General features: G+C 39.5%; 2 protein-coding genes across 8 annotated transcripts in view; one reads left to right on the top strand and one right to left on the bottom strand.

Moving 5' to 3' along the window:
• Window positions 1-52, bottom strand: part of patj (PATJ crumbs cell polarity complex component) — a 132,050-nt gene extending 131,998 nt beyond the window's left edge. For 5 of the 6 annotated variants that reach the window (XM_052123542.1, XM_052123545.1, XM_052123544.1 and 2 more), the window contains exon 1: window positions 13-39. The gene's annotated coding sequence lies outside the window, so the exon portion shown is untranslated. Of the gene's footprint in view, window positions 1-12 lie in introns of all 6 variants that reach the window. The other variant, XM_052123543.1, reaches the window with a different exon arrangement.
• Window positions 53-74: 22 nt separating this feature from the next.
• Window positions 75-12,692, top strand: part of tm2d1 (TM2 domain containing 1) — a 55,270-nt gene continuing 42,652 nt past the window's right edge. For both annotated transcript variants that reach the window (XM_052123540.1, XM_052123541.1), the window contains exons 1-5: window positions 75-214; window positions 3,495-3,568; window positions 6,342-6,450; window positions 6,551-6,642; window positions 10,004-10,077. In XM_052123540.1, the coding sequence (XP_051979500.1) occupies window positions 81-214; window positions 3,495-3,568; window positions 6,342-6,450; window positions 6,551-6,642; window positions 10,004-10,077 (483 nt within the window). In that variant the 5' untranslated portion in view covers window positions 75-80. The remainder of the gene's footprint in view (window positions 215-3,494; window positions 3,569-6,341; window positions 6,451-6,550; window positions 6,643-10,003; window positions 10,078-12,692) is intronic.

Here is a 12,692-nt window from a genome sequence, read left to right as displayed (position 1 = left end):
AGAGAGACTTACAAGCTATTGTGCTGTCGATAACGTGCGCTGTCTCTTTAAGATCCGCGTCAGTCACGTGACAGTTCAACATGGCTACACACTGGAGGAGTTTGTTGTACTTTCGGTCAGCAACACAGGCGCTGATCATTTGTGCTTTCTGCCTTACTGTCATCCACAGCCTTGGTAACGATGTGGACACCTGTGATAAACTCCGACTGGGACAATATCCTTTTAAGATGTAGCGTAAATGTATGGGGATCATTGAATTTGTAGCATGCTAGCTAGTCTGATTGCTATGATTGATGCTGTTCATGATGCAGTCAGCAGCGATTCACTCTAAATGTGCTAATTCAACTGAAATTGTATATAACTTTTTTAAATGGAAAGTATTTGTATCATTTGGTGTTTTAAATCAATATATCGTATACGCGTACAACATAATAGATGAAACCAAATACCATTAGAGCCAAAAGCACCAGTTTAGATGTATATTAATTATACAAACAAGTGGATGCATTCATTTTTTATGCCTGTAACCGTTTAACAAGCACAATAGTGATGTGTCTGCTGCTGGTTATGCCAATGTATGGATGTTTCTCGCTGATTTAAAGGAAAATTCCGGGTTTAAGCTCAAACGACAGCACGTGTGGCATAATGTTGATTATCACAAAATATTATTGTGGCTTGTCCATCCTTTTCTTTAAAAGAAGCAAAAAGCTGGGTTCTAGTGAGGCACTTATAATGGAAGTGAATGGGGCTGTGACGAGGAGGAGGGCGTGACTGGGCTGTGATGGAGCACAGTTCTGAATCAGCTGATCAGCAGGAGAGTGAGATAAAGGGCAGCCAGAGACGCCAGTTCAAAAGAGAGAGAGAGAGAGGAGAGAGAGAGAGACAAGCCCTGTTGCATATGTGTCTGTGTTTGTTTATGTTTGTTTTGAGTTCAGTTTCTCATTAAAATGTTCTTAAAAATGCTTTTAGTGTGATATAATTGCTTACTAGCCTTCTCTGTGTAAAGTTTTGGCCAATTTTACAAATGTGTAGTCATGACGACATAACGCATAAATCCTAAAACCCAAAACGACTCTAAAAATTTAAAATTTTAACAACTTTCAGCTCTAAAAATACATTCGTTTTAACAGAAGAATTAATGTAAGAGCTTTTTATAAAATTATAAGCTTCAAATTTCTGCCTTTAAACCCTCCAAAAATTGGCCACGTTCACTTCAATTGTAAGTGTCTCACTGTAACTTTTTTCAAGAAATGGAGGGACAAGTTGAAATAGTTTTTTTGTGGCGTTTTTTTTAAATTGATACGTTTTGTTTCTTACTGATGAGTAAGAAATACATATCAAACATATATGATAATGAAAGCCAAAATATGAAATGCCACAGATCAATATTTCATTATTAGTGCAATCATTATTTTGTAGAAGGGGGTCAAAGCTAAATTTTTCACCAATTATTTTGAAGCAAAACTACAGGTCACACAAATAACTTTAGAAAGGTGGCAGCACCATTATTTTATTTTTACAAAGAGATGGGTAGGTCTATTACTAAAATCAGTTTAGTCAGCAACATTTTTTGCATTATTTGCTAATGGTGTGCATCCAATAAACACTTTCATGTGTTGTTGTTTTTTTCAAAGTTGCAGTGTTTATAACCCCAGAATTATTAAAGATATCTTAAAATCCTTTTAGATTCCGGCACTGAACAAACCTTTCTTTTTGTATCTTCATCTTTAAGGCACTGTATGGTTAAATTCCAGAGATATGGAGCTCTCAGTGTAGCTCCATCTGTGAATTGCTACATTTTACCCATTTTCAATGGTCAAAAACCAAATGTGGGTCAAATTATTTGAAACTAGTTTTTCTTGTCTAAAGTAGGTATGTGCCAGGGTGGTCGCCTGATCGACTAGTCGTCCAAAAACTGATTAGTCGATTAGTGGGCTTGACTACTAACATTCATATTTTTAGTGGTGGTGGTTTTAATGAAGAATGCAGGTTATTGGTGAGCATTTTTGCTCGATAACTTGCTGTGCTTAACGGTGAATGACAGTAAAACCATCTTCAGTGCTTTATGTTTAGTCTTTTAATGTAACAGCAAAGCACTGCATCAACAATGAATTTCAAGATGATCACTGTCGGACATGAAATCCTCTACTTTGAGTAACACAATTGGTGAGGTGCTGATTCTGACACTGCTTATATAAATAGTTGCAGTAAAAAAGATGCAAGTTGTGTTCACTGTTGGACATGGCTGTTCAGTAGTCTTACTGCTTGCGGGAAGAAACTGTTCCTAGGTCTGGATGTTCTGGCTACTTCTTAGCCTCTTCCCGGGTGGGAGGGGCTTGATCCAGTTGTATGGTGGGTGAGAGGAGTCCTTCCTGATGGAGGTTGCCTTTCTCATCCTCCTTGTGCTGTAAATGTCCTCAACGGGAGGAAGATTGGCACCAGTGATGCACTGTGTGCACCGTCTTCACTACCCGCTTCAGGGCTTTCCTGTCAGATGCTGAGCAGTTTCCATACCAGGCGTTGATACAGCTGATGAGTACACTCTCAATAGCACATCTGTAGGAACCAGTGAGGATAGGGGTGGGGGGATTGCCAGCTCTCTTCAGCCTCCTTAGAAAATACAGGCGCTGTTGGGTCTTCTTTACTAAGAAGGAGTTGTTCAGTGACCATGTGAGGTCACTGGAGATGTGCAGGCCCAGGAATTTGAAGTTTTGCATTGTTTCAACTTCTGTGCCGTTGAAGAATATTGGCTGATGAGGAGCTTTGTGTGCGTCTGAAGTCAACAATCATCTCTTATGTCTTGTTGACATTCAGGGAGCGATTGTTGAAATCACACCTGGCTGTAAGTTGGTTACTCATTCATTGCAGAGAATGTTTTTTATATATATATATATATATATATATATATATATATATATATATATATATATATATATTTGTATTTATTTTAAAGAAATTTGCCAGTGCTGAAGAAGTAATCCAAAGTATTTACTGACCTTACTTAAGAATATGTTAAAAATGACCTTTTACAGCATGTATTCTGTAATCTTTACTGGAATACTTTTTAAAAGTAACCCTCCAACCCTGCGTATTTCCCTCGAAATTCATCTGAACGGGGTCACATTAACATAACGGAGCCTAATTATACATTATCCAACTAGTCGATTATGAAAATTGGTAGTTTTACACATCCCCAGTCTAAACGATAGTACAAATTAAAATGAAAATGTGTCATTAGTCATTTTTAGTTCTACTAGGAATAGACCTGCCTACTGTATCTCTGTGTAAAAATAACATGTTCCAAAGCCATAAGTGATAAGTCAAAGTGATATTTACTCAGTAAATATTGAAACATGACATTTCATATTTTGGCTTTCAATCTTATTTATGTTATTTATATATTACAAAATGTAACATTTCAGTGGGGAAAGTTTAAGAAATTAGTTTGATTTGACAGGAACCCTATGGATTGATCCCACCTTAACAGTGATCAAGTATCTGTGTAAAGAACCCAAAATAGAGGATGCGACTCAAGAGCCAGAGAACTGCAAGGACCGCTTGGCCTCAGGTGGGTCAGCTGTGACTTATGTATATACACAAATATGCACAGATGATCCAAAACATTATGACCACTCACAGGTGAAGCGAATAACGTTTATAATCTCCTAACAAGGCCACATGTCATGGTTTAGGTAGATAAGATAGTAAGCGAACAATCAGTTCTCATACATCAGGGGTCCCCAAACTTTTTTCTATGAGGGCCACATCATTTTTCCTTTCTATAATGGAGGGCCGTAGTCTAACAGAAAATGGCATGGGTCGGAGTGATTTATTGTGGAGATTTTATTATGATTTTAAATGGATTTACAGTATTATGCCTCCTAATGCTAGATTAATTTATTATTTATGCACCATCAAGTGATATATAGCCTATTAAAAGAGCATTATTACTATCGTAATGACATTTTTTCATATTCATTGCTATTGAAATCAAATTATTTACTTACTCATGCGTATTAGGCTAATCAGTGTGAACTATGGGCTTGTTTCTGCCTGGTGAGAAGTCCAATGTCAGGTTCCATTCCAGTCACAGCCAGTCTCAAAGACTGATGCAAATGTTCATCAGTGAGTCTTGATCTCATCGGATTTTTCATCAGTTTCATGCGTGAAATGGTTTGCTCACAGATATACGTGCTGCCAAAAAGTGTGGACATCTTCATTGCATTCCTTCTGATGTTTGGGTAGGTCTCGTTAGGGAGGGCAGTATATTATTCAATGAGACTGTTGGGCTTAAACGCGTCTTTCAGAACATCACAGTTCTGTAACTCAGCCAACTCAAACTGATAAGAAGGCAGGGCTTCGTCAATGTCAGCAGCAAAAGGGTTCTGAAAAAGGCGGATTTCTTTAGCGTGGACATGTAGCTCACGGAATCGCGACATCAAACTCCGCCTTCAGCATTTCCAGCGCTTCCACTGACTTTTCAGCTGGGAATGGGACCACTGGTTTCTCAGCTGAGAGGCTTTGGGTAACAGGGAGATGGGTGAAGTCTTGCTTTTGCACTTGTCCCACAAGCAGTGCTAGTTTCACCTCAAATGCTTTGTGGGAATACATGTCACATATTAGTTTCCCCTTGCCTTGGAGCTGCACGTTGAGGCCATTCAACATTTCTGTCACATCTGTTAAAAAGGCGAGGTCCCATTTCCATTTTGTGTCGATCAGTTCTGGGACAGTTTTGCCCTTTGTCAGAAGAAAAACATTGATTTCGGGTAGCAGCTCGTAAAAACGCCTCAAAACTGCCCCGGCTTAACCATCGGACTTCTGTGTGGTAAAGCAATTTTCTTGCTGGATCGCGTGCACCCGCTCGATCACGATGAAACGTTAATCCGGGTGAATCTAACAAATAATTTGGCTACTTTAATAATTATAACTAAGGGAAATTTTATTTTGAAAGCCAATATGTATTATCAAATACAAATATGATATGATTAAAACATATTTAAAATTAAATTGTAAAAATATTTCTCTGCATGGCATTGTTCAGAGGGCCGGTCCAAATGTGGGGGCGGGCCGTATTCGGCCCGCGGGCCGTAGTTTGGGGACCCCTGTCATACATGGTCAATGCAGGAGAAATAGGCAGTTTATGGCCAGATGACTGCGTCAGAGCATCTCTGAAATGCCAAAGCTTGCAGGGTGCTCCAGGTCAGCAGTGGTGAGTACCTACCGACAGTGGTCCGAGGAGGTACAAACCACAAACCGTCAATGGGGTGTTGGGCGTTCAAGGCTCATCGATGCATGTGGACAACAAAGGCTATCCCGTCAGGTCTGAACCTACAAAAAGGTCTACTGTGGCACAAGTCACAGATACATTTTATGATGGTTTCGGGAGGAATGTGTCGCAACACACAGTGCATACACTGTCGAAAGTGCCTACAATGGGCACGCAACCGTCATAACTGGACCTTGGAGCAGTGGAAGAAAGTCACCTGGTCCGATGTGTACCATTTTCTTTTGAACCACATGGACGGCCTTGTATGTGTGTGCCGGTTACCTAGAGTAGTGATGGCACCTGGATGCACTGTTGGAAGATGAAAAGCTGGTTGAGGGAATGTGATGCTCTGGGCAATGTTCTGCTGGGAAACCCTGGGTCCTGCCATTCATATGGATGTCAATTTAACACATGCCACCTACCTAAACATCACTGCAGACCAGATACACCCCTTTATGGCAATGGTATTCCCTGATGGCAGTGGCCTCTTTCAGCAGGATAATGCATCCTGCCACACTGCACACATTGTGCGGGAATGTTTTGAGGAATATGATGAAGAGTTTAAGGTGTTGCCCTGGCCTCCAAACTCAATCCGATTGAGCATCTGTGGGATGGTCTAGACCAACAAGTCCAATCCACAGTGGCTCCACCTCGCAGCTTAGAGGACTTGAAGGATCTGCTGCTAATGACTTGGTGCCAGATACCACAGGACACCTTCAGAGGACTTATATAGTCCATGCTTCGGTGGGTCTGCGCTCTTTTGGCCGCATGCGGAAGACTAACAGCATATTAGGCGGGTGGTCATGTTAATGTTTTGGCTCATAAGTGTATATGATACATCTTGTGTTATTTTAAATGACCCAAAGATCTTTTATTTTGACAAAGGTATTTTTTTTTAATTACATGCTAAAATCTTGTCTGTGACTCAACCTTGTGAGCTACCTACCTAGACAGCTATTTTGTGTATTATAGATACTTTGATTTGTGATAATAGCCATACTGGATAATGCTAAAATGACATTGTCAAGACATGTTCTTTAATTAGACGGAGTCTAAAGCAGTGTTGTCATTGCAGTGGAATGCTTACCTGCTCCAAACGTCAGATGCCGCTTGTCAAATGGGACGGTGTTCGAATTCGGTGGTGAAGAGGTCGGATTCACCAAAAGCATCCCATGTCGCAATGTGTATGTCAAAGTTCACTTTCATTCTTACATCCTTTTTGATTACAAGATTATTTTTAGACATTCATAAGTAATGTTTTAACACATTCTTTGGATGGTACAGGAGTGGTTACTCATACAAAGTAGCTGTGGCTCTATCACTCTTCCTGGGATGGATTGGGGCAGACCGGTTCTACCTGGGATACCCAGCTCTGGGTAAGTCCTGTCTCTCATCATGATTATTGAATTTATTTGTATAGATACTATACGTATGCTATTTCTAGTATCGCCAGTTAGAGATAATACCGGAAACAATTGAGGTAATGAGAATGGTACATTTTGCAACCTGAATTTAAACTCGTGACTGCCACAGTCGCACATGTGCGCCTACCGCTAGGTCACTGTTTTATGTTACATGGTTTTCTCTCTTCCATCTGTGTGCTGTAGCCTGAAATCACCTCTGACTTTGACATCCTGTGTTAAATAGATAGCTTTCTGGCGTCCATTTTCCTGTCAAAAACTCATTTATCTCGTGCTAGCGCTGCGCTGTAGCTCAAGGGACCTTCAAAACAGAAAGAACCTGTCATGGATGTTCTGCGGTTGACATCATCTCTTTCCTCCTCCATTCCAAGGACACACCTTTCGGCCAGATGTTCTCTGAAGAGCAATCGCACATCTTGCGCACTGTTCTTCTCTTACTTGAGCACTGATATAGTACTGCTGGACGATACAGATAATTATTTATGGTAACACTTTACAATACGGTTGTATTCGTTAACATGAACTAACAGTGAACAATACTTTTTCAGCATGTACTAATCTTGGTTAATGTTAATTTCAACATACAGTATACATTTTTTAAATTAGAAGTTGTATATGTTAACATTAGTTAAAGCAATAAAACACACCCTTATAAACATTGAAAGCCAAAAAGTTTTCCGGAGATCTTTTAAAAAGTGGTGATTCACAGTGTTTTTGGCCTTTCTGTTAGTTTGAATAACCCTAAACCTTCCCTCTCAATCAGATGTACGTCTATATTGAAAATACAACCCTAAGACAAACCCCAGCACACCTCTGATGTCATGAAGCAAGTTCAAAATGCTTTTACTGCTCACACATGAGCTTATAGATCACGCACCTCATGTTTCATATGAAAAGCCCATCAAAAGGCCCTTTTTCTCATTTGAATACATTGCTCTTTTTCTACAAAAAGCCATTTTAACAAAACGAGTCTGCGTGTGACAACTAATTAACTAAAACAGTTCTCCTTTACCATCAGAGCTTTGTGAGATCTCAGGGTGTCCATCTATCCCACAATGCTCTAAATGCTGCTGCTATTATTATCATCACATGCAGATGAGTCCAAGCCATATGTCTGAAAACTCAAGGTTAGCCTAGATACAGCGTGAAGCTCTGCTCTCCATGTTTTAAGGACTTCCTGATCAATTAAACACCTGCTTTGGGACAAAAGCGCCTGGGCGTTTGAAGGTCCCGCTTGTTCCTCAGTTCTTTGTGCGAGGAACACCGGAGTTTGTGAAAGGCAGGCTCACACCATGCTGGAGTCAGTTCTATAGACACGTTCATTAAGCCACACCTGTTCTGGGCTGACCCCAGAGCTCCTGGGCCATTACGCTCTCAAAGGAAGGCATGGACTTGTTTAGAAGACATTCTGCAGGTGGCTTTTTAGATATCCGTTCTGGAATCAACATGCCTAAACCCCTCAATGACTAATTATAAGCAATATTAAGGACGATTAGCAGCAATTATGATTGAATCACAAGATAGTAGGGGGTTTAATTGACTTCAGATCTCATGGGCTCCTGATGGTGTTTCAAATGATCACTTAATGGACATCCAAAGCAGGCATACTTCATTGCAAACGCAAACTGTTTATTTTCAGTTGTATGGCCAAAGTTTATTTTTGTCTTTTATGAAGAGGCACAAGAAATACATTTTCCTTCCCTTACAAAAAAATGTAACTTGCCGCTATCTTTTGAGAGGGTGTGACCTAGTGAAGATCAAGACACTTAACCCCCAGGTCTTAACCCCCTCCAAGACGACTGTCTTTAAAAATCCGTACATCTAGCGCATACTTGCATAGAAAAAGACGGATGCGTGAACGGTGCCTTAGGTGGAGATCTTTGGCAGTTGTGTCAAGCTTATGCAGCGAGACGCTGCATAAGCATTAGTTGCGTTTATGTATTACTGTATATAATGAAAAACACTCTGGTACCGCCGGTATTCTAAAGCTTGAGTCCGTGGTAGTATCATGGCACCGGTATAGGCTACTGTGCAATTTATTTGTGTTACTTTATATTTGAGCATATGAACTGTCTTAATCCATTGACTTTATCATTTTACACACATTTGTTAACAGCAAGATATGTTCTTTTAATAAACAATTGCTACAACACATTGCTTATTGGTTTATATTAGGGCTGTCAATCAATATTTTTTTTTTAATCAAATTAATTACATGATTTGAAACTTACAAAAACACGTCTTGAGATCCTTGCGCTCGGATTTGCGCTCAATAAAGCTGTGATTGAACTCAAGAACGTTTTCTTGTGCTGTCTGCTGTCGGTGAGTGTGGTTTGTTCTCTGTGCAGCTGTGCATTGCCTGTACAGCTGGAGATTCACCTACTGCCCCCTGGAGAAAACATGTGGTACTTCAACCTTAAATAGCTGCGATGGTAGGAATAATGCTTATGGCCCGGGGACGTGATTAATTGCGTTAAAAAAATGTATGCGTTATTTTTTATATAACTAATCGCACTGAATTAACGCTTTAAATCGACAGCCCTGCTTTATATTGATTAGTTGTGCCATCTTGTGGATGTAGGAGACAACGTTAAAATAAAAAAACAGATGTCTTGTAGAATTTTCCCGCTACATGATATAATGTCTTTATAAAAAATTGTGTAATATTTCAGTGAAAAACTCTAATTTATTTTCTCAGCCCTACAATGCAATAAAGCGGTAACACGTTACAATAAGGTTCTATACATTAGTAAATGCATTAAATGTCATGAAGTTACAATGAACAATCATTTTTAAAGGATCATGTATATTTATACTAGTTTTCATTGTTAATTCATAACACATAACTGTTAAAATATACAACTTTTAATGTTGAAAATCTATTTTAATGTATTATGTTAAAATAAAAATTAACCAAGATAAATTAATGTTATAATTATAAAAGTATTGTTCACTGTGTGTTTATGTTAACTAATGTAATTAGTGCATGTTTACAAATAAACCTTATTGCAAAGTAATACCAAAACATTTAAAAGGACCTAAAATGGGATATTTTATTGAAAATGAAATTTGACCTGGACATTTTTTTGTGAGGTTGGTGTATTGTGGCTGCAATACTAATGCTAAAATGGAATAAAAGTCACTTCATTGGGTGATTTTGATTGTTACTTTGAATAGCTTTGCCCTCAAACTGTTTTCTTTGAGCTCATACAGCGAGGCAGATAATAAGTGTTTTCAGGCATAAGGTGGTTTGGACGGCCGGCTTTGTCATATTTGCTTGGTTGACATGTGGTTTCCTCTTTGTGTGTGTTCTCAGGCCTGCTGAAATTCTGCACTGTGGGATTCTGTGGCATTGGAAGCTTAGTGGACTTCATGTTGATATCCATGCAGGTAAGTGATGTTAATTTCCAGGTTTGTGACCTCTTTATTCATGTATGATGTCTTTGGGCAACAATACTCGAGTTTGATCCATTTTTATTCTTTTATTCTGGTTAATATTATGTATTGGTTTATTTATATATATTTTCAAGAAATGTGTTATTATAGCTCAATATAGGATAAATATATATATTTTTTATTTACATTTTCATAAACTACAGCCAACTTTACATCATGTCTTAACCAGATGTGAAGCAACAAGTAGCAAATCTTATTTCTTATCATCTTTATGTGTCCTAACCAGCCATGAATGCAACAACATTTAGGGTTCTATATATATATATTTTTTTTGTGTGTGTGTGTGTGTGTGTGTGTGTGTGTGTGTTGGAGGGATATTTCCAAATATGTTCTGATTGGCTGGAATTTTGTCTCAAATTATTTTGCTTTGAGTGAGGACAGAAAATCACTTATTTTTGGATTATGTATTTTTCACATCACGTTTAGATGGGTGAATTTTACAAAGAAATGTTTAATTATAAATATTAAATTATATGTATATATTGTTGTATAAATGTATACATATTTTATATAAAAATGATTAAAAAGTTGCATGAAGAAAAAGCCTATTTTAAGCATATTTGCCCATTATTAAAGTATAGGACACTTTTTTTTTCCTTTTTTTTTTTTTTATAAAATGATGACTCTTTGAAAGGGTGTGACCTAGTGGTTCAAGTTCAAGTTCCAGGCTGGTAATTATTAGGTTGTAGATTTAAGATCAAGACACTTAACCCCCTCCAAGACGACTGTCTTTAAAAATTGTCACTTTGGATATATCCATCAGCAAAATGATCACTTAATACTTAAATTTAGTATATTAGATACATAACAGGGGAGGCACTTTGCCCACATCCCCTAAATAAGTTGCAGACAGAGTGACTCCCTCAATCCTTGTGTTTGTTTTCAGTGGCACCTGTGTCTCTCTGACACTGAAAGGAGCTAATGAGAGCACTGTTTGTTTTTCCTCCTCCTCTACCAGGCCGCACGCTCCCACAGGACTACCCTAACCCCCCTTAAAGACCCCCTACGCCTGATAATAGAAAAAAGTCAGTCCATTTGTCATCTTGTTAGGTCTAACCTTACCCTCTTCGATCTCATTAGGCGTCCCGGGCCTGAATGAAGCTTTACATGAGAGAACGCTTGCTCTCCACCGGCACTTTCACCTGCCATCGATGTCAGATATTTATGGCATGCTCTTATGTGTGTTGAAGGATGGCTTCAGGAATAATTATTACATGAATGTCTTTAGTGTGTCTTTAGAATGTCAGATGTCTGAGCTGCTAAATTGGGAACAGTAGCCTGGTCTTCTCCAATGTGTGTATGTTTAAATAGATCAGGACAGGATTGTTTATTAAAGTCCATTGGTAGAAAGCCCTGTATCTAAACGTTGGCTTTTTTATTTTTTTTATTGTCATTAATATTCATGAGGTGCAAATAAAGTCATCAGCATAGTATGCACGGACTGTCCACGTCCAGCCTAGTTTCTCTAGTCACGCAGATAGTCTGCATCTATGACTGCGCTTAAAGAGTGTCACAAAGCAGTTTTAGTGTGCATGTGCTGAATGATCTGTATGGGCCTGTGGTCAAAAGACTGTGGCTGAGCGTGAGACCGTGCGCAAGACGGAAGGTGGAAGAGTGCGTGGAAAACTAAGAATACCATAGCTTTGGGGGGCCTGGGTAGCTCAGCGAGTATTGACACGGACTACCACCCCTGGAGTCGCGAGTTTGAATCCAGGGTGTGCTAAATGACTCCAGCCAGGCCTCCTAAGCAACCAAATTGGCTCAGTTGCTAGGGAGGGTAGAGTGACATGGGGTAACCTCCTCGTGGTCGCTATAATGTGTGGTTCTTGCTCTTGGTGGGGTTCATGGTAAGTTGTGCGTAGAATCCGCGGTAATGGTGTGTGACTCCACAAGAGCTATATCTCTGCTGTAACGCGCTCAACAAGCCACGTGATAAGATGTGCGGATTGACTGTCTCAGACGTGGAGGCAACTGAGTTTCATCCTCCGCCACCTGGATATAGGCGAGTCACTACGCCACCATGAGGACTTAGAGCGCATTGGGAATTGGGCATTCCAAATTGGGGAGAAAAGGGGAGAGAAAAAAAGGAATACTTTTTCTGACACTACACTCAAAGCGCTTTACACAGTGAACAGCGGACTCTTTTCAACCACCACCAGTCTGCAGCATCCACCTGGATGATGCAACGGCAGCCATAGTGCGCCAATACGCTCACCACACACCAGCTTTTGTTGGAGAGGAGAGAGTAGAGTTATAGAGTCAATTAATGGATGGGGATTATTAGGAGGCCATGATTGAGAAGGGCCAATGGGGGGAATTTGGCCAGGACACCGGGGTTACTCCCCTACTCTTTTCGAGAAGTGCCCTGGGATTTTTAATGACCACAGAGAGTCAGGACCTCTGTTTAATATCTCATCCATAGGATGAAGGCTGATTAGATAATCAGCATGACATTTTAATCGATTGAAAGCCCTAGAATATACGTAATATTATAAGCTCTAAAAGGACTTTCAATCTTCGGGACTTTCAATCAATTTTAAATGCACTGA

The sequence above is a fragment of the Xyrauchen texanus genome, chromosome 50 (genome assembly GCF_025860055.1).
Source record: "Xyrauchen texanus isolate HMW12.3.18 chromosome 50, RBS_HiC_50CHRs, whole genome shotgun sequence".
In the NCBI taxonomy this organism is placed as follows: Eukaryota; Metazoa; Chordata; class Actinopteri; order Cypriniformes; family Catostomidae; genus Xyrauchen; species Xyrauchen texanus.
This window is presented reverse-complemented; position numbering and strand designations above follow the sequence as displayed.